Raw genomic sequence first — 25,483 nt, 5'->3', positions numbered from 1 at the left:
AGGAGAATGAAAAGCACTGATTACTGACAGATGAACCTGTGGGGAACTGACAGAGACACCCAATGTCTTAAAGGTGAATAGATATTTTAGAATAGCAGAGTTCTCACTGGACTCTAGAGATAATTGGTGTGGTGACCAAGAGGAGAAACACTTCCACTTGGCTGAATAGCATCTCGTGGTAGAATTCTTCCTGCTCTGGTTGAGGATGGATTGAACCACCCTAGAACATAAGTGCTCTACCTCCGATGCCCATCCAAATACCAGGCCTTGAGTTGTTGTGGCCCTGGGTTGGGATCTATGATGGTGCCACTGTGTTGCATTAGCAGATCTGGAAATGGTTGGATGTTGATGGGCAGGCGGGTTGAAATCCTCAGGTGGTCTGAGAACCAGAACTGCCTCAGCTAGCTGGATGTGACGAGGATGACCCAAGCCCTGTCACAATGGATTTTCCAGAGGACTTGTAATACTAATGGCTTGGGAGAACAGGCATAACTGAGGTGGTCTGTCAAGAGTAACAGAAGGGAGCCCCCATTGAGAATGGAATTGTGAATCTAGCCCATTCATGGTCTGAGGAAAAATGTCTCCTGAGACCGTCTGCTAGGGAGTTCTGCATATTTGGAGGCATACTGCTGAAACAGTTATGTGATTTCAGATACAACAGTTCCACAGGTTGACTGTCTCTATATGCAGAGGGAGCTATCTTGTTCCCCTATTTGTTGACATAGAAGACTGTCATCATATTGCCAATATTATCTGGATATGTCAGGATTGGATGAGTGGAAAGAAAGCATTGCAGGCCCAACAGACCTCTTTTAGTTCCAGCAGATTGATATGCAGGACACTTGCCCATATGAGCTCCCTAATCTAAAATGGAGTCATCTGTGAAGCTAATCACCTTGGGTGTAGCTGTGAGGAAAGGAATTCCCATCCAAACTTTCTCTGGCTTTATCCTTCGGTAAGAGAGGCCAGAACCTTGGTAAGAATTGTTACTTTGGCACCGATGTTGTCTTTTTCTGGTGAGTAGATAGATTGAAGCCAGGTTTGTAGGCAATGGAGATGGAGCCTAGCAAATGGAGTAATATGGATGAATGAGGCCATGTGGCCAAACATGGCAAGGCAAGTCTTGACTGTAGTCCAAGATCTGAGGATGACCTCTTTTATTAGATCACCCAGGACACAGAATGTCTTGGTGAGGAGATAGGCTCACTCTAGAGCCATCCTGAAGGCATGTCAGAGGGCCAAAAAGCTTAAAATCTAAGGGATTTTTCTGAATGACTCATTCTGGAAGCACAAGATTCAAAAGTGGTATAAATGGTATTTTTGTGGAAAAACTGTTATTTTCAAGCAGTTTAAGAGAGTAATGCAAACAGTGGAAAGTACTTTTTAAACTCTAGACATGTAAGTGGCTGAGTCATTTTAGTTTTGCCCAGTCTTGAGGAAACAAGTGTTTGAATACAAACTAATTAGATGGGTCATTATATGCTCAACATCAAAGAATCAAACACCTATGAAAGGAAAAATGATTTTAAATTAATTTTAAAATGTATTTACTCACTGTGACAGAAGAGTCCATTTTTGCTCATTATATCAATAAAAGCACCAAGGATTCTGCAGAGATTCATTACAATTCCCATCTGCTGCACGGGAAATGGCTGCATTTTCTTGTGTTTATCTAAAAAATTTAGTCCTTTTTTTATACTTTTTTCAAATAAACTTTCAAGACACTCCGAGCCACTTTGTGTAATTATTCTGGAAGCTTTCAACAGCCATGTCTTTACATAAGGTTCCCATCCCAGATTACTTGGGTCCTGTTAATTAAATCAAATGAGTTGTATAGTCTTTACAATAGATCTTGAGAAATGTGTTTGTGCTAGACAGACTATAAAGCTGGAGGCTTATTATTTTTGCACTGGCTTCAAAATGAGCAGGATGGGACACAAACAGGGAATCAGACCCCTAACTACTAATAATCATTGCATTCCCATTACTCCCCCCCACCCCAGAGCAAGTGGTCAGAAAGGACAGGGAACATGCAGAGACTTAGCTCCAATCACACTACTCACTGGCTATTGTAGCTAAACTGACATTGAGGGTGCAGAGACTTGCTGCCCATACACAGCAGTAGCAAAATTACTCCCCCACTACATAGCAAAAAGGAAGCAGGGGAGGAATTTGTGATTCACAGCTGCATCCCTGAGCATAGTGCCGCCTGGTGCTACTTCTGGGGTGATGCAATTTATACACTGCCCTTTACTCATGGCTGTGCCTAAAGTCACAATCTAGCTCTGTGAGTGCAAAATTTATGACTGAAAATTGTGACCTCAAAAATTGAGGCTGTTACTTAAAATAATACTCTACAAATATATAGCCTTCAGTGCATGTGTATTGTTCCCTCTAAAATCACTGACAGGATAATACAAAACTGGTGGTTTAACAATGTACTAAACATTAATTCGCTCAGTTTGTTATGTTGGCATTTTTGCAGATGAAGTCAAATAAATCAATAAGGCAAAAAAATTCTTATTAGAAAATAATCTGTAATTTTTCTTACAGACTTACCACAAAAACCATTGCACATCGACTGACAGTAGCAGGACTGGCCTGAGAGAGACTGTCCGTTTCAAATATCATTCTGATTCCTGATGGTAAGTAGATTCTTTCACTATTCGCAAGACACAGAGTTCTGGTATCATCTAGCACAGTATTTAAGTTTTCTATCCAAACTGTGTCTACTGGTCCATCCAAGATTATCCACTGCCAATCAGTAATAGTTTTACCTACAAATAAGCATTCATTTTATAGTCGCACTATCACACATATAAAAAGAAGCTCTTCTGTTGCATTTTCTGCCTGACAAGAGTCTTCAGAAGTCATAAAAGCTTGTCTTACAACATGTGGTAGAAATGCAATACAGTTAATAGAATGGAACGTGTTACTCCAATAATTATCTGAGATTGCTTGAGAAATAAACTCAGCTTTGCTTCATACCATCTCTGTCTGTCAGTAAAAGAAGATTATTGGATCCAAAACTTGCAAACATTTAACGTGTTTAATTAATGATTAAGTACAGAAAGATAGATTTTTAAGTGATTACAAGTAATGAGGCATAAAAGTCAGAATTGATTACAAAGAAATAAATGGTATAACACAACTAACACCTAACTCAACAAACTAAGTGAATTCAAAGCAAAAGTTTCTCTCACCATATGCTCCAGCAATCTTACTATCTGGAGTCCTTTCAGCCAGGATCCCTCCCCCCAGTTCAGTGTTAATTTCATTGTCCTTAAGGTATTGTTGATGCGGTGAGTAGAGATGAGGGGAGAGATGATTTGAGGCCTCTCTTCCTCATTTTTATCCTTTCCCACTTCTTTGAGAATCATCTCCAGCTGGGGATCAGGAGACAGAAAGTCTCGAGAGATGGGAATTGCCAGCTGTAAATTTCTCACTCAGACCCTTTTTCCTGCCAAAGAATGGCCACTTAACTGGGTGATGGTCCATTTGATTTTCTTGACACCTGGTTGAGGCGTCAGTTTGCTTTTTGTCTCTGAGGAACTGGTCTGTGCCTGCTTTTCTAAACTTGGAACATATCTCAGCCATGTCATACAATAGAATTTTATAACTTTACATACAATGTTGTCACACATATTTTACCAGGACAATAATGATCAGTACATTAGGAGTTTTCACATGACACCACAAGGCATACTTTGTACAAAATCCATAATAGTTTTGTAAAAAGGGTAAACATAAGGATACAGATTATAACAACTGCTAATTGGGACAACACACAATCAAATCCCTTGTACTCAATTAGCATGAGACTAGGACCTAAAGCAGCACTAGCCTCCCCAAAGAAAGAGGAATAATCATTTTGGAAAGCTTAATTGTATAGGCATGTCTTTAGAAGGTTTTACAAGTAGAGGAATAGTGCTCAGCAAACAATTGGCAGAATGATCCAACCCTAAGGAGTGGCATAAATACTAAATGCCCAAACTGCACCCATAGTTCTGAAAATTGTCATGAATATTTATGCCATATTAGATTATTCCAGAGATATATTTTAAATATTTATACCATTCCTGTTGTCAGTCAGCTCTCTAGTAAACTCAAGAACTAATATGGGCTCTTTGAAAGAACTTTCATTGAATGGGAGATTTAAATATTTATGTGAAAGAAAAGCTATACACATACAGGGCTTTAACTATGGAGAAATTGGGGAAACCATTTTTTTCTTTTTAAGCATAACTTATTTAATAATTCTTTCATGTACATATGTGGGCCCTGAGGATTCTGTTTTCCTTCTGCTCTCATTCTATTCTTTCTTTCCTGAGAGAGAAAAAATGAGAAATTACTTACTTCATCATTTTCTTTCTGTTAGCAGCTTCTCACCTCCTTCATCACTAATGGGTTAATGCCTCCCACCTATGGAATTTGGAGGCAGCCCAATGGAAGCTCCTGGACTAAGCTCCACCTTACAGCTCAGAACGCTAGAAGAGTTCTTCCACAGCTGTGTATTATAGGCCCAGCAACTGATTATTAGCAGTAAGATAACAACTTGGTATAATGTATTATCCAACCTTAAGACAATTATATGTCTAAGTCTCCCTTTGGAGAAAAACTTCAATTTGTACTCCGTTCATTTACCAGGCTACCAACGTGGGTTGAATGAGGAGAGAAGCTGCTAATATAATCAAAATTATCAAGTTAGAAATTTCTCATTCTGTGGCACCACTCCTCTCCTCATTCATCACTAATGGGAAATAGCAAACAGTGAATCACAGAAGTGGCAGAGTTGGAGGGATAAGCAGACTTTTAATTATTAGGATGCCTCTTGCAGAGGAATGACAACTTAAGCCTTATCTTCACTGCTTAAAAAGATGTATATTTTATCTTTGGGTAACTAACATATGAGGTATCTCACAGTAAAAACCACAGTGATGGCAAGCCACTTTAGTTTTAACTCAAGGGGAAAACTGCTGACCTTGGCTAGTTGTGGTAAAATTAAAATGCCTTCTCTTCATTGAGTTTTACCTTGGGATAGCTCATGCATGTTAAGTTACCCTGAAGTAAAAAATACACCTATTTAGCAGTGAAGACATGTCTTTACTTTGCAAATCTTCCTCAGATGAGACATACACTTTTTCCCCCAATGCTCCTGCTGGAACCACGGTACTGGCCAGGGTCAAAGACATGATACTGGACTCTACAGACCATTACTCCAATCACACATGGCCATGTTTATGGGGCGTTTTATTTACATGTTCTGATGCACCATTAAACAGCTGTCTAAGTGAACTCAGATATACACTTTGAGATTTTGGAAATTTGTCTTCCAAGTATGCTTCTGTGAGGCTTGCATCCATAGTGAGTATGCAAGGTCTAGAGTGAAAAGTGAGTTGGCTTTCAGCATGTTGTTCATACTTATCTGCCCACAAAGGGACATTCCAATGTAATCTGAGAATGATACCTACCTTTTCATTGTATCTGGTGCATGATTCCATGTCTTCAGAAGGAATTTCCACAGGCAAACCAAGCCATTGGAGATAACTGGCTAAAGATTATCATTGCCAGGAAATGACAGATGCAATAAAGTTTTGGACCTTTGCAATTCATTACCAAGATGGTAAAATTATGACCAGAGCCCTGTTTTGACCCCTGGATGAGCAATTATCTGCACTGAGTTCAAAAGCTCTTCTTGATTTTGAACAACTGATGGGTATGAATCCTTTCCAGCAACTGTCTAGTCATGAATGAGTCTTTTTCTTTGGACAGAGCACTGATTGGCATGTTCTCTAATTGCATAACTTGCAACTTCTGCTTTGCTGTTACTATTACCAGTCATTTCTTAAGACTCAGTGTGGAGGACGGTTCAGAAAAGTGTTGTACAGGAACTGTGAGATGTCATACACAAACTCTTTTTGTCTTTGTCATGCGAGGATTTTGTTGGCTTGGAGAAAAATTTATTTAGGTTATCATGGAAGCGTCAGCTCAAGATTTTTCCCTCTACTAGGGTAACAATTCTTTCTTGGATACATGGTGTTGGTAGTGCCCAATGGATTATTATGCTGGCTTTGATAGTGAGGGATCAGGTCTCTCTCTGCATATCAGCTACTCATTTCTTAATGTATACTGTGACAAAGTTCCTCCTCCATCTTGGTGGGCCCTGCACTTATTGGCGGATTTTCTTGCCTCAGAGATTCACCATGTGGGTTGGGGAACAGCCCAGAGACCTTCCCCTCTGGAAGAACCCACAGTCCAGGTCAATTGGGAGGTTTGGGGGGAACCTGGGCCCGCCCTCTACTCCGGGTTCCAGCCCAGGGCCCTGTGGACTGCAGCTGTCTATAGTGCCTCCTGTAACAGCTGCATGACAGCTACAACACCCTGGGCTACTTCCCCATGGCCTCCTCCAAACACCTTCCTTAGGCCTGGTCTACACTACGGGTTTAGGTCGACTTTAGCAGCGTTAAATCGAATTAAGCCTGGACACGTCCACACGACGAAGCCCTTTCTTTCGACTTAAAGGGTCCTTTAAACCGGTTTCTTTACACCACCTCCGATGAGGGGATTAGCGATAAAACGGCCTTTGCGGGTCGGAATTGGGGTAGTGTGGACGGAATTCGACGTTATTGGCCTCCGGGAGCTATCCCACAGTGCTTCATTGTGACCGCTCTGGACAGCACTCTCAACTCAGATGCACTGACCAGGTAGACAGGAAAAGACCCGCGAATGTTTGAATTTCATTTCCTGTTTGCTCAGCGTGGAGAGCACAGGTGACCACGCAGAGCTCATCAGCACAGGTAACCGTGATGGAGTCCCAGGATCGCAAAAGAGCTCCAGCATGGACCGAACGGGAGGTACGGGATCTGCTCGCCATATGGGGAGATGAAGCAGTGATAGCTGAACTCCGTAGCAGTAAAAGAAATGGCAAAGTATTAGAAAAGGTCTCCAAGGCCATGAAGGACCGAGGCCATAACAGGGACACACAGCAGTGCCGCGTGAAAATTAAGGAGCTACGGCAAGCTTACCACAAAGCCAGAGAAGCAAACGGAAGGTCCGGGGCAGAGCCGCAAACTTGCCGCTACTACGCGGAGCTGCATGCGATCCTAGGGGGTGCAGCCACCACTACCCCAACCGTGTGCTATGACTCTCTCACTGGAGAAACACACAGGGAAGACGGTTCGGGGAATGAGGAAGATGAGGATGGAGGTACTGTTGGTAGCTCACAGCAGCAAGGAAGCGGAGAAACCGGTTTCCCCAACAGCCAGGATATGTTTGTGACCCTGGACCTGGAACCAGTAACCCCCGAACTCACCCAAGACCCTCAGGGCACACAGGAGACCTCTGGTGAGTGTAACTTTGTAAATATTTGTAAACATTACAAAAAAAAAGCAAGCAAGTCTGTTAACGTGTATGGGGATGGAGCGGAAATCCTCCAGGGACATCTCCAGAAAGCTCTCCTGGTTGAAATGGGGTGATTTTATTAAGGGGGACCTTCAGAGGCGCCCGTTCCTGCTATTCTGACCAGAAATGTTCCCCGCTGTTAACCACGCGGTGGGGGGGAGGGGTGAAGTGATCATCCCAGAGAATCGTGTGTGTGTGTGTGGGGGGGGGGGTTTACTTGTGTTTGTGCCGCATGTTAACCGGGAAACCGCAGCCCCCTCCTTTTACATTGAAACCCCATTTTAAATGGACAACCCAATTCATCCTTGATATGGGAAATGCGCTGCTGTTTGCAACCTTTCCCGCATGTTAAGAAGGTTAAAAAAGCCAAAACACTGTGGCCTACCATGGCTGCCTGCAAGCCGAAATATGCGACCTTGTAATGAAAGAGTGTACCCATTGTTCTCTAAAATGTGTCTTTTTTAACCACCTCTCCCTTCTCCTCCACCAGCTGCAAATGTTTCTCCTTCGCAGAGGCTAGTGAACATTAGAAAGAGAAAACGTAGGACGAGGGACCATATGTTCACGGAGCTGCAGATGTCCTCCCACGCTGATAGAGCACAGCAGAGTGCGTGGAGGCAGTCAATGTCGGACATGAGAAAAGCACAATATGAACGAGAGGAGAGGTGGCGGGCTGAATGGCGGGATGAAAAGAGCAAGTGGCGGGCTGAAGACGATAGGTGGCGTCAGCTTGCAGACAGACGGCAAGAGTCAATGCTCCGTCTGCTGGAGCATCAAACTGATATGCTCGAGCGTATGGTTGAGCTGCAGGAAAGGCAGCAGGAGCAGAGACCGCCGCTACAGCCCCTGTGTAACCAACAGCCCTCCTCCCCAAGTTCCATAGCCTCCTCACCCAGACACTCAAGAACAAGGTGGGGGGGCCTCCTGCCACCCAGTCACTCCACCCCAGATGATCGCCCAAGCATCAGAAGGCTGGCCTTCAATAAGACTTAAAGTTTTAAAATGCAGTGTGTCTTTTTCCATCCCTCCTCCCCCACCCATCCTAGGCTACCTTGGCAATTATCCCCCTACTTCTGTGAGGAACTAATAAAGAATGCATGAATGTGAAATAACAATGACTTTATTGCCTCTGCAAGCGGTGCTCGAATTGGGGAGGGGAGGGTGGGGTGGGGTGGTTGGTTTACAGGGAAGTAGAGTGAACCGGGTCGGGGGGGGGGGGGGTTTGGAAGGTTCATCAAGGAGAAACAAACAGAAGTTTCACACAGTAGCCTGGCCAGTCACAAAACTCGTTTTCAAAGCTTCTCTGATGCGCACCGCGCCCTGCTGTGCTCCTCTAACCGCCCTGGTGTCTGGCTGCGCGTAATCAGCAGCCAGGCGAGTTGCCTCAACCTCCCACCCCGCCATAAATGTCTCCCCCTTACTCTCACAGATATTGTGGAGCGCACAGCAAGCAGCAATAACAATGGGGATATTCTTTTCGCTGAGGTCTGAGCGAGTCAGTAAGCTGCGCCAGCGCGCTTTTAAACGTCCAAATGCACATTCCACCACCATTTGGCACTTGCTCAGCCTGTAGTTGAACAGGTCCTGACTCCTGTCCAGGCTGCCTGTGTACGGCTTCATGAGCCATGGCATTAAGGGGTAGGCTGGGTCCCCAAGGATCACGATAGGCATTTCAACATCCCCAACGGTTACTTTCTAGTCCGGGAAGAAAGTCCCTTCCTCCAGCTTTCGAAACAGAGCAGAGTTCCTGAAGACGCGAGCATCATGTACCTTTCCCGGCCATCCCACGTTGATGTTGGTGAAACGTCCCTTGTGATCCACCAGGGCTTGCAGCAGCATTGAAAAGTACCCCTTGCGGTTTACGTAGTCGGTGGCTTGGTGCTCCGGTGACAAGATAGGGATATGGGTTCCGTCTATGGCCCCGCCACAGTTTGGGAATCCCATTTCAGCTAAACCATCCACTATTGACTGCACATTGCCCAGAGTCACTACCCTTGATATCACCAGGTCTTTCATTGCCCTGGCAAATTGGATCACAGCAGCCCCCACCGTAGATTTCCCCACTCCAAATTGATTCCCGACTGACCAGTAGCTGTCTGGCGTTGCAAGCTTCCACAGGGCTATCACCACTCGCTTCTCAACTGTGAGGGCTGCTCTCATCTTGGTATCCTGGCGTTTCACGGCAGGGGAAAGCAAGTCACAAAGTTCCATGAAAGTGCCCTTACGCATGCGAAAGTTTCGCAGCCACTGGGAATCGTCCCATACCTGCAGCACGATGCGGTCCCACCAGTCTGTGCTTGTTTCCCGGGCCCAGAATCGGTGTTCCACGGCATGAACCTGCCCCAGTGACACCATGATTTCCACATTGCGGGGCCTGTGCCATGTGAGAAGTCTATGTCCATGTCAATTTCCTCATCACTCTCTTCGCCGCGCTGCAATCGCCTCCTCGGGTGGTCCAGGTTTCGCCTTGGCATGTCCTGGCTCTGCATATACTCCAGGACAATGCACGTGGTGTTCATAGTGCTCATAATTGCCACGGTGATCTGAGCGGGCTCCATGATCCCAGTGCTAGCTATGGCGCCTGGTCAGAAAAAAGGCGCGAAACTAGTATCTGATGGACCAGGAGAAGGAGGGAGGGCGGGAGGGAGGGAGGGCCGAGTGACGACATGGCGTACAGGTACAGGAACAGGGAATTAAAATCAAGAAAGGTGGCTGTGCATCAGGGAGAAACACAAACAACTGTCACACAGAATGGTCCCCCCAAAGATTAAACTGAAAACCCTGGGCTTAGCAGGCTGTTGATTTCACAGAGGAAGGGGAAGCAAATGAATACAGAACAAATCTATTTTTTACATCTTAAGCTGGCAGCCGACGGTGCAGCATGAGTGATAGCCTCTCCAGTATGATGATGACGGATACCAGTCATAATATACCATCGTCTGCCAAAAGGCAAGGGGCTGCTGCTGTGTAGCAATGCAGTCCCACGTCTGCCAGCCCCAAGTCCGCCAGCACCCAGCATCGCCCTCGGCCTCTTCTGGGTGCTTAGCAGACAATACTGGGCAATTGGCAGAAAATAGTATACTACGATTGGTAGCCATCATCATCGAAACAGTAGCATGTCTGCCCAGGTGGCCATGATTGACAGCCACTCCAGTACGATGACGATGGGTACCAATCATAATATACCATCGCCTACCAAAGGGCAAGGGGCTGGTGCAATGCAGCCCTACGGCTGCCAGCCCCACGGCTATCACTCATGCTACACTGTCTACCGCCAAAAGGCAGTTAGCAGCTGCTGCTGTGTAGCAATGCAGTCCCACGTCTGCCGGCACCCAGAGGACATATGGTGACGGTGAGCTCAGCTGAGCTGAGCGGGCTCCATGCTTGCCGTGGTATGTTGTCTGCACAGGTAACCCAGGTAAAAAGGCGCGAATCTATTGTCTGCCGTTGCTGTGACGGGGGGGGGAGGGGCCTGACGACATGTACCCAGAACCGCCCGTGACACTGTTTTTGCATCATCCGGGCATTGGGATCTCAACCCAGAATTCCAAGGGGCGGCGGAGACTGCGGGAACTGTGGGATAGCTGTGGGATAGCTACCCATAGTGCAATGCTCCGGAAGTCGACGCTAGCCTCGTACTGTGGACGCGGTCCACCGACTAGAGCACCTAGAGCATTTTATGTGGGGACACACACAATCGGCTGTATATAACCGATTTCAATAAAACCGGCTTCTATAAATTCGAACTAATTTCGTAGTGTAGACATACCCTTGGTCTCACCACAGGACCTTCCTCCTGGTGTCTGATAACGCTTGTGCTCCTCAGTCCTCCAGCAGCACACCCTCTCACTCTCAGCTCCTTGCACCTCTTGCTCCCAGCTCCTCACACTCACACCACAAACTGAAGTGAGCTCCTTTTTTAAAGCCCAGGTGCCCTGATTAGCCTGCCTTAACTGATTCTAGCAGTTTCTTCTTAATTGGCTCGAGGTGTCCTAATTAGCCTGCCTGCCTGCCTTAACTGATTCTAGCAGGTTCCTGATTACTCTAGTGCAGCTCCTGCTCTGGTCATTCAGGGAACAGAAAACTACTCATCCAGTGACCAGTATATTTGCCCTCTTCCAGACTCCTGTACCCCACTGGTCTGGGTCTGTCACAATACTCGAAAAGCTCCTGATCTGTAAGTTTGGATGCACTAGCTATATGTTTAGAATGATCAATTATTATTCCTGGGTGTAACATGGCTTCCTAATAGCTCCAAGTTAGAAGTAATTGCTCTTATCACAAATTATATCAAGGGTTTGACCAGGACAGAACCCAAGATGTCACACTCTAAGCAAGGATCATATCCCTAGATGATGAATCACTTGCTTGCTACCAAGGAGGCTTTTCTTACAAAGTATGAGAAACCTTTGGTCTAAATGGATATAGCTGACACTTTGAAATTGCTGTGCAGCGTGTTCTCACTCTTATATTCTGTGGGTCTTTTGAAAGGAAGCTACCTTCTGTAGGTCTGATTGCATTTCACCGGTGGAGCTACTGTTACACCAAACTTAAGCTCCCAAAAATGAAGGTTAGCTCTCTGTAAGTAGGAGTTTTTTCTTTGAGATGGCCTCTGCATATTTACACTGATGGGATGTGCTGACCTGGTGCAGCTCCAACAGTGGAAATCTGCTAGCAGTGTCCATTGGAGCCTTGATGTTCCCCACTGCGTTCATGAATGTTCTGAGGGTGAGGCTATAAAAGGAGCAGAGCACTCTGGTCATCTCAATTCCTTCCACTATTTCCCATAAATCCCAAAATCATTAGAACTCCTGAGAAGAAGGGAAGGTGGGTGGGGAGTGTGAATATGCAGAACCCATCTCAAAGAACTCTGGTTACAGGTAAATAACCTTAATTTCTTCTTTGAGTGGCCTCTGCATATTCCTACTCTTGGGATATTTTAGCAAAATGTAATCCAAAATGTAACCCTGTAATCCAGATGGTGGGATCTGGAATCCTAATCAAATAACAAATGAAGAACTGCTTGACCAAATGTGACATCTGACCTTTATACTAATTCTAGGGAATACTATTTTGTAAAGGAGTGAATCATATTGCTGCCCTACATAGTTCTGCAAATAAGACATGTCTCTTGAAGACTATCGATGCTGCCTTAGTTCTGGTAGTGTGTACCCTAATTCCCTGAGGGAAGAGGACAGAAGTAAAGTTATATGCCTCCTTAATGAACAACCTGACACACCAAGACAAAACCTAAGGAGTCACACTGTGGACCTTTTGAGTCCCAGTACAAGCTACAAAAGGCTGTCAGAGCATTTAAACTCTTTGGTCCTGTCAATGTAATAAGACAGCATCTTCTCTACATCCAATATATGTAATTTTGCCTCAGTGGCGTTGGCTATGTAGCCTAGGGAAGAATACTAGTAAATTGATATACAGATTTACGTCAACTTCTATAACTACTTTGAGTAGAAACTTTGGATGTGGACATAATACCACATTATCTTTGTGAAAAATCATAAATGGAGGGTCTGTTTTTCATAAAAATTGCAACTCACTGACTCTTCTCTTCGGGGGCATGGGTAGGAGGGAGAGAGACAGAACCTCTGATCTTGGCAGCTCTTCTTGAGAGGCTTACCAGAAAAGAGAAGCAAAGGAGGTTTGAATGGGGGGACAGTTTCGAACTGGATAGCATATTTGCTTTTGATTATCTCTAAAATCCATATGTCTAATGTTATCAGGTGCCCAAAGTCAAAGAAATGAAACAGTCTCCAAAATGGAAAACAGAATGAGTTAAGGAAACTGGTTTGCAACTCTTGAGCATTCCATCAAAATTGAGGATGAGGTTTGGGACCTGCTGATGCTGAAACTGATGACAGTTTTCCCTCAGAAAAAGGATTATAAGACTTCCTTCTTTATTGGTGTTGAGGCTCTCGAGAATGGTTTTGATAATGTTGATAAGTACATCTTTGCGACAAAAAGATAGACTGAACTGCAGGAATGAACTGACTTTGAAATCTGAAAAAGGAAACCCCCATTATTCTTGTGGGAAACCAGAAAACTACCAAAGATCTAGCTGTAGGGCTAACTTTCTTCATCCTTTCCAGGATGTCTTGGAGCTGAAAAAACCTTCCCATTTGAATGGAAAATCTTTCAATTTTGAACCCAGACAATCTCAATCAGATATACCGCCTACTTACGTTTTATGACATTTTGTCCTTCATTCAGGTGTTACCCATCTCCCTCTGATTTTCCAGAAGGCCATTAATGAAGAAAGCGAGACACAGATTGAGTTTACGATGGTGCAAACACTGGTTGTGAAAGACAGCTCAACAAAGGTAATGTAACTCAGGCCTAGAAGAAGAATCCAAAATGTCAAACACAAATGGAAACTTCCTCCATCAGAATCAATAGTATCCCTAAGGTCCTTGTTGTCTTGTTCAGCAAATCCTGGAACACAATGACATCCTCTGAAGGTAGCAGAACCAAGGTGATCCTGACATTGTCATCAGTGGAGGTTTAGCCCTCTGAGTCCAGCTCCAGTTCTTGCCCAGTTTCTACCATCATCAGTTCCTCCTCTTCAGATAGTGTGTTCTGAGAAATAAATGGCAACATATTCTTGACAGTGAGATCCATCCTCGGATCTGAGCACCTGGGATCTGGAGCTCAAAACTCTTTCATACTGGAGATATCCTCCTAGGATATCTTGAGGGTTAGTGAATTGGCTAGGAGAAGACCAGTAAGGTGATCTCATTCACTAAGGAATCGGTCAGTCTTACCAACAAAGAGTAGTATCCCATGGATAAAATCCCTGGTGATACTGATCTTCCTCATACCAGGTTCTAAAAGCCAGTCTCACTTTGTGATGTGGCTCCTGGTCGAAGTCAGAGGGCAGATCCAATCTCATATCTGACAATGATGGCACCACAAACAAGAATGCAGTAGGAGCCATGTTAGAGAAGGCTGACAGAGGCTTGCTTGGTGAACTCTGTGAGATCTTAGGTTGAGGAAGGATTGTAGAAATCCTGATGTCATGCTCCTGTAATCTTATTTAAATGGACAGCTCTCTCTGTGCTGACCCAAAACCAGTGATGCTTGTAAATCAGCTTATCTATGCAAAGAACTCAAAATCAAGGTCGGGAAGGCACTCAGATCTGACTGGTGTACCTTGGCCATAAACCTAACAACATGGAGGGATGGACTGGATCTGACATTTGTCTCTGTAGATGAGGATCCTTCTTCCTCTCCAGTACCTCAGTCCTAATCTTGACCTTTGGACCGAGGAACTTGATCTGCAATGATGTCCATTGGGTCCAGAAAGTGCTTCCTAGCCCTCAATACCATTTTTGTCCTATCTTGGGGAATCCTTGTGGGTTGCCTTCATAGCTACCAGATCACCTGATGCTGGAGTTTGAACTGACTTCTCTTATCTTTGATCCACAGCAATGCCAGAGAAAGAGGAGAGTCCCTGTGACCTATTGGATCCGTTGGGAACTTCAGATCTGGATGGTGTGGCTGCTAATGCTTCTTGCAGCAATGTACTCTGCAGTCTGTTCTGCCTGTCCTTCTGGAGCATGAGGTGTGAACATGTAAGAAGAACCTTGAGGGTGAATGTCCTTCCCCGAGGCAAGCCAAAAATCTTGTATGCACATCCAATGATGGGAAGACCAAAGGACAAGGAGCACATCACTGGAAATGCAGCTTCTTCACCTTCGGATCCATCATGATGAAACAGAGGATGATGTCCACTCATCATTTATACCATAAAAACTTAATTAACCATCTAAAAATACCTCTAGACTATATAAATGTACTAAAACTATCTAAAAACAACTAAAGGGGGAGGGATAGCTCAGTGGTTTGAGCATTAGCCTGCTAAACCCAGGGTTGTGAGCTCAATACTTGAGGGGGCCATTTAGAGATCTGGGGGGGGAAAAAAAAAAAAAAAAAAACCCTCTCAGGGACAGTACTTGGTCCTGCTAGTAAAGGCAGGGGACTGGACTTGATGACCTTTCAAGGTCCCTTCCAGCTCTATGAGATATACCTATCTCCATATATTATTATTATTATTAAGAACTAAAAGAGGTAAAAAGATCTGGCCAAAGCAATGAGTTCCTGAATCCATCAGCTGAACGTGGTGGGAAAGAACTGACAAGGCTGGAGCACCACACCTCTTTCAGAGCCCTTGTCCTCAGAATGTTTGCAAACACCGAGAGAACGGGTTGGATGGGAGAGGTGAGTGAGCACTGCAATAGACACTGCTAGCAAAGTTCCACAATCTGAGCTATATCCAGTTGGCAGATTCCATAAATAGGAATATGCTGAGGCTACTTGACAAAGAACTTATTAATTTTTTTTTACATCATAATTTAGGTTTAATGTTTTGTTTTAATTAGAAGTCCTCATTTGCATCTTATGATGTCCTCAAAGGAGGCATCTATTGGAAACTGTATATCTAATAATGCTTGAAAAAAATAAGATATTTTATTAATATAAATAAATCCCTAGCAAGCCACTGGCCGCCTGCCCTGGAAAAGTCTTGCAGGTTTTTTTGGTTAGTTTTTGGGTGTGTGTGTGTGGTTTTTGACCAGAGTGTTTAGAGGGGCAGGGTAACATACTATTCATTCTGACCTCAGGACCTGATAACCGAGGAGGGGTACTGGTACAAATACTTTGATTATGGAATTGGCTGGCTAGATGTCCTGAGGAGACTGAAAGGTTGCCTGCCTGCTCCTCCAGGCTGTTTTGCACCCAAATAAGTACTGCAGGAACAATCTAGTATCACCTGGGGCTTTACTCAATAAATCAGGACTAATTTTGAACATGGGAAGAGATTTCTTACTTCCTCCTCTGTAATCCCACAATTGTGCAGTTTTGTGGGGAGTGGAGTCTTTCATGTGCCTCTGTTTCGGTCACAGACTGCCTGAAAGTATTTCTTATGCTTAAATGTGGAGACAGCCTGTGGAGTGGAGGAGGGGTGAGACCACTGCCTGCTACACTGCAGCCTGAGGGAGGGTTTCACAAGCGCAACAGGTTTCTCTGCATGTCCAGACATGCTGCAGAGTTGGGGAAGGACAGCAAGCTTGATAGAAAACACTGTGAGACCCACTGTGTAGGCAAAAAGCTCCAGCAAACAATCCCTCGAGGGGGAGGCACAAAGGAGAAGGGTTTAACTATTGGTTATTAATTGCACTTGTTCATTAACAATACTCATTGCTGTCTTCCAAAAGCGATGCTTCCTTTTGCCTTTCGGGAATATAGTCTCTGGGGTTTGCAAAACTTACCCCTGAGCATCATAAGAAGCTCCCAATGCATAATTGGAGGAATGGGTGCTCTGTACAAACTTTGCTTCTTTCCCCGGGGAGCTGAGGACTCACTTCAGTATCTAGGAGAAAGGGGGACTCTGCATTCTTTCACTGTTTTTTTTCCCCCTCCCAGGCCTGGGTCTGTTGCAAGACTTATCCCCTGAGCTGGCCAGATAGCATCCTCCTTGTCCTTAGACTGTTCCTGAAATACTCAGAAGCTGCTGACCAGGCTTTTCTGCCTTGGAGTTCTGGCTCTTTGGAATAGGGACAGAAGCCAACATGCTGGTCTGACTCTGAGCCCTGTGCTATGCCAGAAGTGAGGGTCAGTTGGCTGTGAACAGTAAGGGTATAATTTACCCTCTGTAAAGAGTGTAAATGCTCCTCACATAGGAAACATCGCTTAAATTTAGCTCTGTGTTTGGGGGGCAATGCCGCCATGCCTGAATTGGGATAGAGGAGTCCGAAAGAGGATGGGCTGCAGCAGATGATCTGCATGGCTGAAACCATGCTGTCAAATAGCTAATTCAGGAACAGGAGAAAGATTATAAATTACAGCAAAAAAAAAATAAAGTTAAAACAAAATGATCACAAACTGAACTGCCAACATGCTTCACTGCTGGAGGCAGAAAGAGAAGTTACCAGTAACTGGAGTTCTTTGAGATGTGTCCCCCTATGGATGCTTCACTTAAGTTGCGTCTGCACCCAGTGCCTTTGATCAGAAATTTTTGGTAGCATTGTCCATTTGGCCTACGCATGTGCCCCACATATCCATATACCAAGGCTATATGGGGGCTGCGCAGGAACTGCACTCAGCTCCTACTTCACCAAAAAATCCCACTAGGGAAACTCCAAAGCAGAGGGGAAGGAGGATGAGTAACAGAGCACCATAGGGACACACATCTTGAATAAATCCAGTTACTGCTCAAGGTGAGTAACCTTTCCTTCTTCTTTGAGTAGGGTCCCTGTGGGTGCTCTACTTCAGGTGGCTCTCTAACAATACCCCTCTAAGGAGACAGGAGGTTCAGAGCAGAGTCCAGTACAGAGGAGAGAATTGCATTGCCTAATGCAGCATCTGATCTTGCAGCAGTAACCAGGGCATTATGGTTAGAAAAAGTATGGACAGAGGACCAAGTTGCCACTCTGCAGAGCTCTACAATTGGAACATCTTTAAGTAAGGCTGTAAGTAAGATGTAGATTGTACTTATATAAAATGTGTTATCACTCTTGAAAGATGTAGAACATGAGTCTAGTCATAACAGATCTTGATATATCTCGAGATCCACTTTGATAGCCTGTTTCAAAATTACTGATCCCCTGTTTCTATGTGCACTGGATAAAAAGATTCTAGAACAGGGGCTCCCAACTTTTTGCCTGCATGACCCCATTTTGAGACTTGCTGTTTCCTGTGACTTCAGACAGCAACAAAGCCACAGTGACCAAGGAAATTATACATTAAGATGTTATTTAATGCTCTCTAATATGACACAGGGGCTTACAACACAGCTTCTCAAAGTCTGGCAGTGTTGTAGAAATTGCACATCTAATCTCTGATGTGACATCAATGCAAAGACTTGATGGACACAAGTGCACTGAATCAAGCTTCACACACATATGTGCTCACAAATGGCAACACCAGTTACAAGACACGTGTTGAGAGTGCTGGATATTCATTCTTAACAGTGAACCAGAACTCTGGGAGAGAAAATTGGGTATATGTTACTTTCAAGAATGGAACACGGTAAATTTTGATGAGCTGTTCCTTTTGAGCTTCTGCCAAATCTATGGCATAAGGGTTGCATTGAAAGGGGTTTTGCACCCAATCATACTTTGTCACGTCCAATTCGGGTAAAAAGGATGCAGACTGTTCTTCCAGCCAGCTGACATGCTCAGCCATCATCCGTGTGGGAGGCTGAATAATTTCATTGTCAGCCAGGAACTTGCAAAGCTGTGGGAAGAATACAATATATTATATCGACTTCTTCAATAGATTATTCTTCCAGAAAACAATTTTCTTCATGAATCCTGTGATTCAATCACTCAGCTGAAAGATGTGGGTGTTCCTTCCTTGCAGTCCTGTATTTAATTCACTCAATTTCCCAAAGATTATTACACCAAAGATTATATTCTTTCCATTTTTGGAGGTAAGTATTGTAGATTTTCTCCTTTTATTTATTTAATAAAATGTGTTGTACTTCTGATGAGCAAGATGTCTGTAAGTCTGGAGAATCATTGAGGAACCATGTCAGCTTTATAGGCCTTCCTTTCAGCAGACTCACAGGTGATTGCTCTTAGGCTCCTTAACACCCTGCCAGCTCCAATCAGTTCCCCTTTTTGGGAGCTACGCTAGCAGGTTCTGAGCTAACAGGAGCTGGTTCAGTGCCTCTTAGGCCAGCACCCTGTTACAGGGGGATATGATAGACGTCTATAAAATCATGCCTGGTGTGGAGAAAGTAAATAAGAAAATGTTAGTTACTCTTTCTCATAACACAAAAACTAGGGGGGTCACCAAATTAAGTTAATAGGCAGCAGGTTTAAAACAAACAAAAGCAAGTATTTCTTCTTACAATGTACAGTCAACCTGTGAAACTCTTTGCCAAAAGATGTTGTGAAGGCCAAGACTATAACAGGGTTCAAAAAAGAACTAGAAAAATTAATGGAGGATAGGTCCATCCATGGCCATTAGGCAGGCTGGCAGGGATGGTGTCCTTCATCTCTCTTTGCCAGAAGCTGGGAATGGATGACAGGGGATGGATCACTTGATGAGTATCTGTTCTGTTAATTTCCTCTGAAGCACCTGGCATTGGCCACTGTCGGAAGACAGGAAACTGGGCTAGATGAACCATCAGTCTAACCCAGTATGGCCATTCTTATGAGTCTCAAAATCTGCAGGTTGGATAAAATGTTTGATCGGCATTCTGAGTAAGCAGATAAGCACTGAGCAGAAGCCATCATAGAGGGCGAGACACAAGATTTATTAGATAGAGATACTAGACCTGTCTTGGTTACACTGATACAATCAATATGACCCTGGCTTGATTTTTTTTGATCTTTTTGAGAACCTTCAACAACAATGGTGTTGGTGGATACGTGTATAAAAGAAAAGCATCTCCGAGGCATTGGGGATGGATTCCTCCTCTGGAACAATACTTGATGCACTTTGTTTTGGCTGCTGTGGCAAAAGATCAACCCCTGGGAATCCCCAAGCCAAGAATACTGTGTTGAGGACTCATGAGTCCAGTTTCCATTTGTAATTTTGGAAGAAATGTCTGCTGAGGTAGTCTGCCATGCTGTTCTGAACACTGGGGAGGTAAGAAGCTAAGATCACTGTGACTGATTGGCTATGCACTAATTCAAGAGTTTTATCACTTTGGCACAGAGTGATAGGGAACATGCTCCTCCCTGATGATTTATATAATAAGTGCATGCCACATTGTCATTATTTTTATTGACTTGTATATGATTAGAGGAAGAAAGTGTACATAAGTATTTTTGACCACTCTCCATTCTAGGAGATTGATGTGGAGAAGCTACTCTTCTAGTGACCATTTCCCATACACCTGGTGAGGTCCCAGATGTGCCCCCAACCAAAAATGAAGTGTTTCATGTTATCACTATGGTAGGGGGATTCTGAAAAAATGGAACACCTGGGCAAGTTTAGGTCAGCTCCTTCCACTGGTTGAGTGACTGTAGAACCCATCTGAGAACAGACACTAACCTGCCTAGACTGTGCTTGTTTGGCTTGTAAACTGTTCAAAGCCATCCATGGAGATCTTGGAGATGTAATCTGGCATGTTGCACTACAAAGATGCAAGCTAACATGTGCCCCAGCACATGAAGACAATCTCCTACTGTTACTTAAGGACTGCCCTGAATTCTTGAGATGACACTGAGTAGTGAGAGATATCTGCTGGAAGGCAGGTATGCGCTGCCTGTCATTGCATCCACGGACTCTCCTGTGAAGTCTATATGCTGTACTGGGGTCAAAACAGACTTCTCAAGATTGGGTTGAAGGTCCAGGCTGTGGAAGAGAGAACACATTGCCTTTAAGCCACCAACACTTCCTGATAAGATCTGCCCTGATCAACCAATTGTTCAGATACAGAAAAACAATTGTACCCAGACGACATTGGTGGTCAGCAACTACCACCGGAATCTCTAAGGATATCCTTGGGGCAGAAGATAGGGTGAAAGCGACCATCTGGTATTCGGAGTGTTCCTTGTTATACAGAAAACAAATGAACTCCTTGCGTGAAGGGCAAATAGAGACGTGAAAATATGTATCTTGTAGGTGGGGAATCATGAACCAATCTAATGAAGGAATTATTGCTGCAAGGATCAACATCCTGAATTTCTGCACATATTTGTTTAGAAATCTGAGGTTTAAAATTGTGCTCCACCCTTTATTCCTTTTGGGGATCAGGAAGTACTTTGAATAGAATCCTGTGATGCACAGGAACTGGTTCTATTGTTCCTAAACATAAAAGTGAGGCAACCTGTTGTGTCAGCAGTTGATCATGAGATGGGTGCCTGAAAAGGGATGGGAAGGAGAACAGGCAGGAGGGATAGATTTGAAATAGATGATGGTGTAATCAGATGTTATGGTTTCCAAAACCCATTTCTCCTATATTATATTCTCCCATGCAGCTTGAAAATGGAAGAGACAGTAACTAAAAGGGGAAAGAAGGGTAGAATGGTGCAGTTGTAAATCCCTGTTGATTGGCTGGTTAAGAGTCTCATCCAAGCTATCAAAACTGCCACTTGGAGGACGTAGATGGCTAAGAAGATGTACTGTAGTGAAAGGAGGTTTCTTTTTAGAGCATCTCCCGGTTTCTCAGCTGGGGGCTCAGATGTTCTCTTGTAAGTTGAATATGGGGCTGAACATGCTCTTTGTGCCATCTGAGACCTACCCTTATTTAGAGGAGTATAAATCCCCAGGGATCTCAACGTGGCTCTCAAGTCCTTTAAAGTCTGGAGAGATGACATAATTGGTATCACAGAGACTGGTGGAATAATACACGACTGGAATATTGGTATAGAAGGGTATAGCTTGCTCAGGAAGGACAGGCAGGGAAAAAAGGGAGCAGGTGTTGCCTTATATATTAAAAATGTATGTACCTGGACTGAGGTTGAGATGGAAATAGTAGACCCCTACCATGACATTGCCCTTGTTTTTTTCCGCTTTTATCCTTACCCGGAGACTTTCAACAAGTCTGTCTCCTACTCAGACATCTATTGGGAAAACAACACAGCAGGGCACAGATTATCCAACAAGTTCTTGGAAAGTATTGGAGACAATTTTTTATTTCAGAAGGTGGAGAAAGCTACGAGGGGAGAGACTGTTCTAGATTTGATTTTGACAACCAGGGAAGAACTGGTTGAGAATTTGAAAGTGGAAGGCAGCTTGGGTGAAAGTGATCATGAAATGACAGAGTTCATGATTCTAAGGAATGGTAGGAGGGAGAACAGCAAAATAAAAACAATGGATTTCAAGAAGGCAGACTTTAGCAAACTCAGGGAGTTGGTAGGTAAAATCCCATGGGAAGCAAGTCTAAGGGGAAAAACAATTGAAGACAGTTGGCAGTTTTTCAAAGAGAAAAAAGGGAACAAGAGCAAACTATCCCACTTCGTAGGAAAGATAGGAAGTATGGCAAGAGACCACCCTGGCATAACCAGGAGATCATCAATGATCTAAAATTAAAAAAAGAGTCCTACAAAAAATGGAAACTACGTCAAATTACAAAGAATGAATAAAAACAAATACCACAAGTATGTAGGGACAAAATTAGAAAGGCCAAGGCACAAAACGAGATCAAACTAGCTAGAGACATAAAGGGTAACAAGAAAACATTCTACAAATACATTAGAAGCAAAATGAAGACCAAGGACAAGGTAGGACCATTATTCAATGAAGGGGAAAAAACAATTACAGAAAATGCGAAAATGGCAGGGGTGCTTAATGATTTCTTTGTTTCAGTTTTCATCAAGAAGAGTTGAACATCTAACATAGTGAATACCGGTGAAAATGAGGTAGGATCAGAAAAAGCTAAAATAGGGAAAGAACAAGTTAAAAATTACTCAAATTAGATGTCTTCAAGTCACCAGGGCCTGATGAAATGCATCCTAGAATACTCAAGGAGCTGACTGAGGAGATATCTGAGCCATTAGCAATTATTTTTGAAAATTCATGGAAGATGGGAGAGATTCCAGATGACTAGAAAAGGGCAAATATAGTGCCAATCTATAAAAAGGGAAATAAGGACAACCCAGGGAATTACGGACCAGTCAGCTTAACTTCTCTAACCAGAAAGATAATGGAGCAAATAATTAAACAATCAATTTGCAAACATCTACAGTCTAGAAGATAATAAGGTGATAAGTAACAATCAGCATGGATTTGTCAAGAATAAATCGTGTCAAACCAACCTGATAGCCTTCTCTGACAGGGTAACAAGCCTTATGGATGGGGGGAAGCAGTAGACGTGGCATATATTGACTTTAGTAAAGCTTTTGATACTGTCTCGCATGACCTTCTCATAAACAAACTAGAGAAATGCAACCTAGATGGAGATAATGTAAGGTGGGTACAAAACTGGTTGGAAAACCGTTCCCAGAGAGTAGTTATCAGTGGTTCACAGTCATGCTGGAAGGGCATAATGAGTGGGGTTCCACAGATATTAGTTCTGGGACCGGTTCTGTTCAGTATTTTCATCAATGATTTAGATAATGGCATAGAGAGTACACTTACAAAGTTTGTGGACGATACCAAGCTGGGAGGGGTTGCAAGTGCTTTGGAGGGCAGGATTAAATGATCTGGACAAACTGGAGAAATGGTTTGAAGTAAATAGGATGAAATTCAATAATTCAATAAGGACAAATGCATCCACCACAGGAGGTAGTAGAGGCATTACAGCTTCATCGGGTGATGAGGAGGAAATATTAATAAGAGATGTTATCTCCTTGTATGCCCTTGATTCTTGCTCCTCAAAGATCTCCTCCTCTGGCACAGGTGGTGGCAGAGATGGTTGAGGGGAATGGGCCCTTCTCTGCTTCCTCTGGTGGTGCAAAGATTTAGATGCAAACTGTTGACAACAGAATGTTCCCGGGTCCCAAAAAGGCCATTGAGGGGGGCCATATGCCATATGTGGGGGAACTGATCTGTGTTTTTGCCACAAGGGTGTCGTTTGAGGTCTATCCTCCTGCAATATGTCAGTGTAGGAAGGGGGGTGGTGTGTTCTACAGTAAATAGGGGAATCCTGTTCCAATATCTAAGAGTCGAGGAGTCCTCTTCAACATACTCCATGGAATAGGATAACTGTTCAGCTTGTAAAGTAGACGAGGGTGAGTATGGTATACTAGATGATAGAGAGTCAGTGATCGGATAAGTCTTGGCATGGATAAACCCTCAATACTCATTAATAGGGGAGACTACAGCTCTGAAGATCTATAAGGCCCTAAGAATATCTAAATCCTTGTGGTACTGATGGCATCAAAGACAGGTCTGAGCGAGAACCAGTGAAGGATGGCTTTGGTTCCAACGTAGCTACTACTGAGCACTTGGCACGAGAGTCTCGAATCTGATTCCATCCGTATCATAGGTAGTTGACCAGTCTTCTGTGTTGCTGATACCAACAGTTGTTCAGGAATGAGTTTAGAATTCCTCTCAGAAGAGTGTCTGCAGCTCTGGGTACAGGTACTCCAGCTTGGTACCAATTCTGTCTTTGATGAATGACTCTTCGAAACTGTCTTCACTGCCGTTGCAGTACCAGAATCACTTGGAGCCTGCCTGGAACTCCCCTTGGGACCTGAGGTCTCCATAGCCCATTTATGCAGTGGTGACTGAAACGTCCTGGGAGATTTACTTATTACCTCTTTCTGCCTAGAGGCAGATATCAAAGCTAGCTTTTGAGGATTTCAGCCCCATAGACACAAACGGTACTGCTATGTCCTATGTGTCTAGCAACCTCCTGTGACACAGATTTTGAGGTGGACAGGGCACTAGCTGTACTAGGATACCTATGTACAGTGTGGCCCGCCACCCCTGGGCCCAAAGCCAGTGTTAAGGCTTGCTCCATTGGGATCTACTCATGAAGGAAGTGTAGATCTTGCACTTACTGGGAATGTACACATCTCCCTAACAGCAGAGGCACTGAGAATGCCCATCTTTGCTCAGGATAGCCTTGCGGCATGAAAGGCACCTTCTAAATCCGAGGGAGCCTGGCATTTTTGAGCAAAATAACAAAAGCTGATCTTTCAGTAGGGAAAGATTTTAAATTCTCTATATCTATATTTATCTAAAAATTGCTTTTAAATTTTTTTAAAGGAAAAAGCAAAAGAAAAAAGAGTAAACAACTGTTCCCACAACACTATGAAATAACTAACTGTATACTAACTAACTGCTAAATTGAAAAATAACGAGAACAGGCAGACAGAACACTCCATCTCAGGCAAAAGGCAGCTCAGAGAACTGTGGGCAGTTCAGCCATGCATCCCCATATAGTCTCAGTTTGGGATGTGTGGCACGCATCCCTGAGGTGAAGAGACACTGCTACCAAAAATCTCCAATCAAAGGTGCAGGTGAACCTGAAATGGAGCATCCACAGGGACACCCACCACTCAAAAAGGAATCTTGTCTCCTGAACTGAAATGTGGGGCTTTGCCCTGGAACCTCCAGCAACAAAACTGGACTGATTTTGAATTTCAGAGGTGGGAGCATTAACCCATTAGTGATGAATGAGGGCAGAAACTGTGCAACAGAAAGAGATGTGTGGCACATTTTATTC

General features: G+C 43.9%; 1 protein-coding gene across 1 annotated transcript in view; it reads right to left on the bottom strand.

Annotated features, from left to right (window-relative positions):
* The window catches only part of DNAH14 (dynein axonemal heavy chain 14), a 499,756-nt gene that overhangs the window by 212,882 nt on the left and 261,391 nt on the right, over positions 1 to 25,483 (bottom strand). The window contains exons 42-43 of the mRNA XM_034764559.1: positions 2,560 to 2,777; positions 1,556 to 1,808 (exon numbers count right to left, since the gene is read on the bottom strand). Coding sequence (XP_034620450.1) covers positions 1,556 to 1,808; positions 2,560 to 2,777 — 471 coding nt within the window. The remainder of the gene's footprint in view (positions 1 to 1,555; positions 1,809 to 2,559; positions 2,778 to 25,483) is intronic.

The sequence above is a fragment of the Trachemys scripta genome, chromosome 3, assembly GCF_013100865.1.
Source record: "Trachemys scripta elegans isolate TJP31775 chromosome 3, CAS_Tse_1.0, whole genome shotgun sequence".
Classification (NCBI taxonomy): Eukaryota; Metazoa; Chordata; order Testudines; family Emydidae; genus Trachemys; species Trachemys scripta.
Note: the sequence above shows the minus strand (reverse complement) of the source record. Positions and strands in the feature narration are given on the sequence as shown.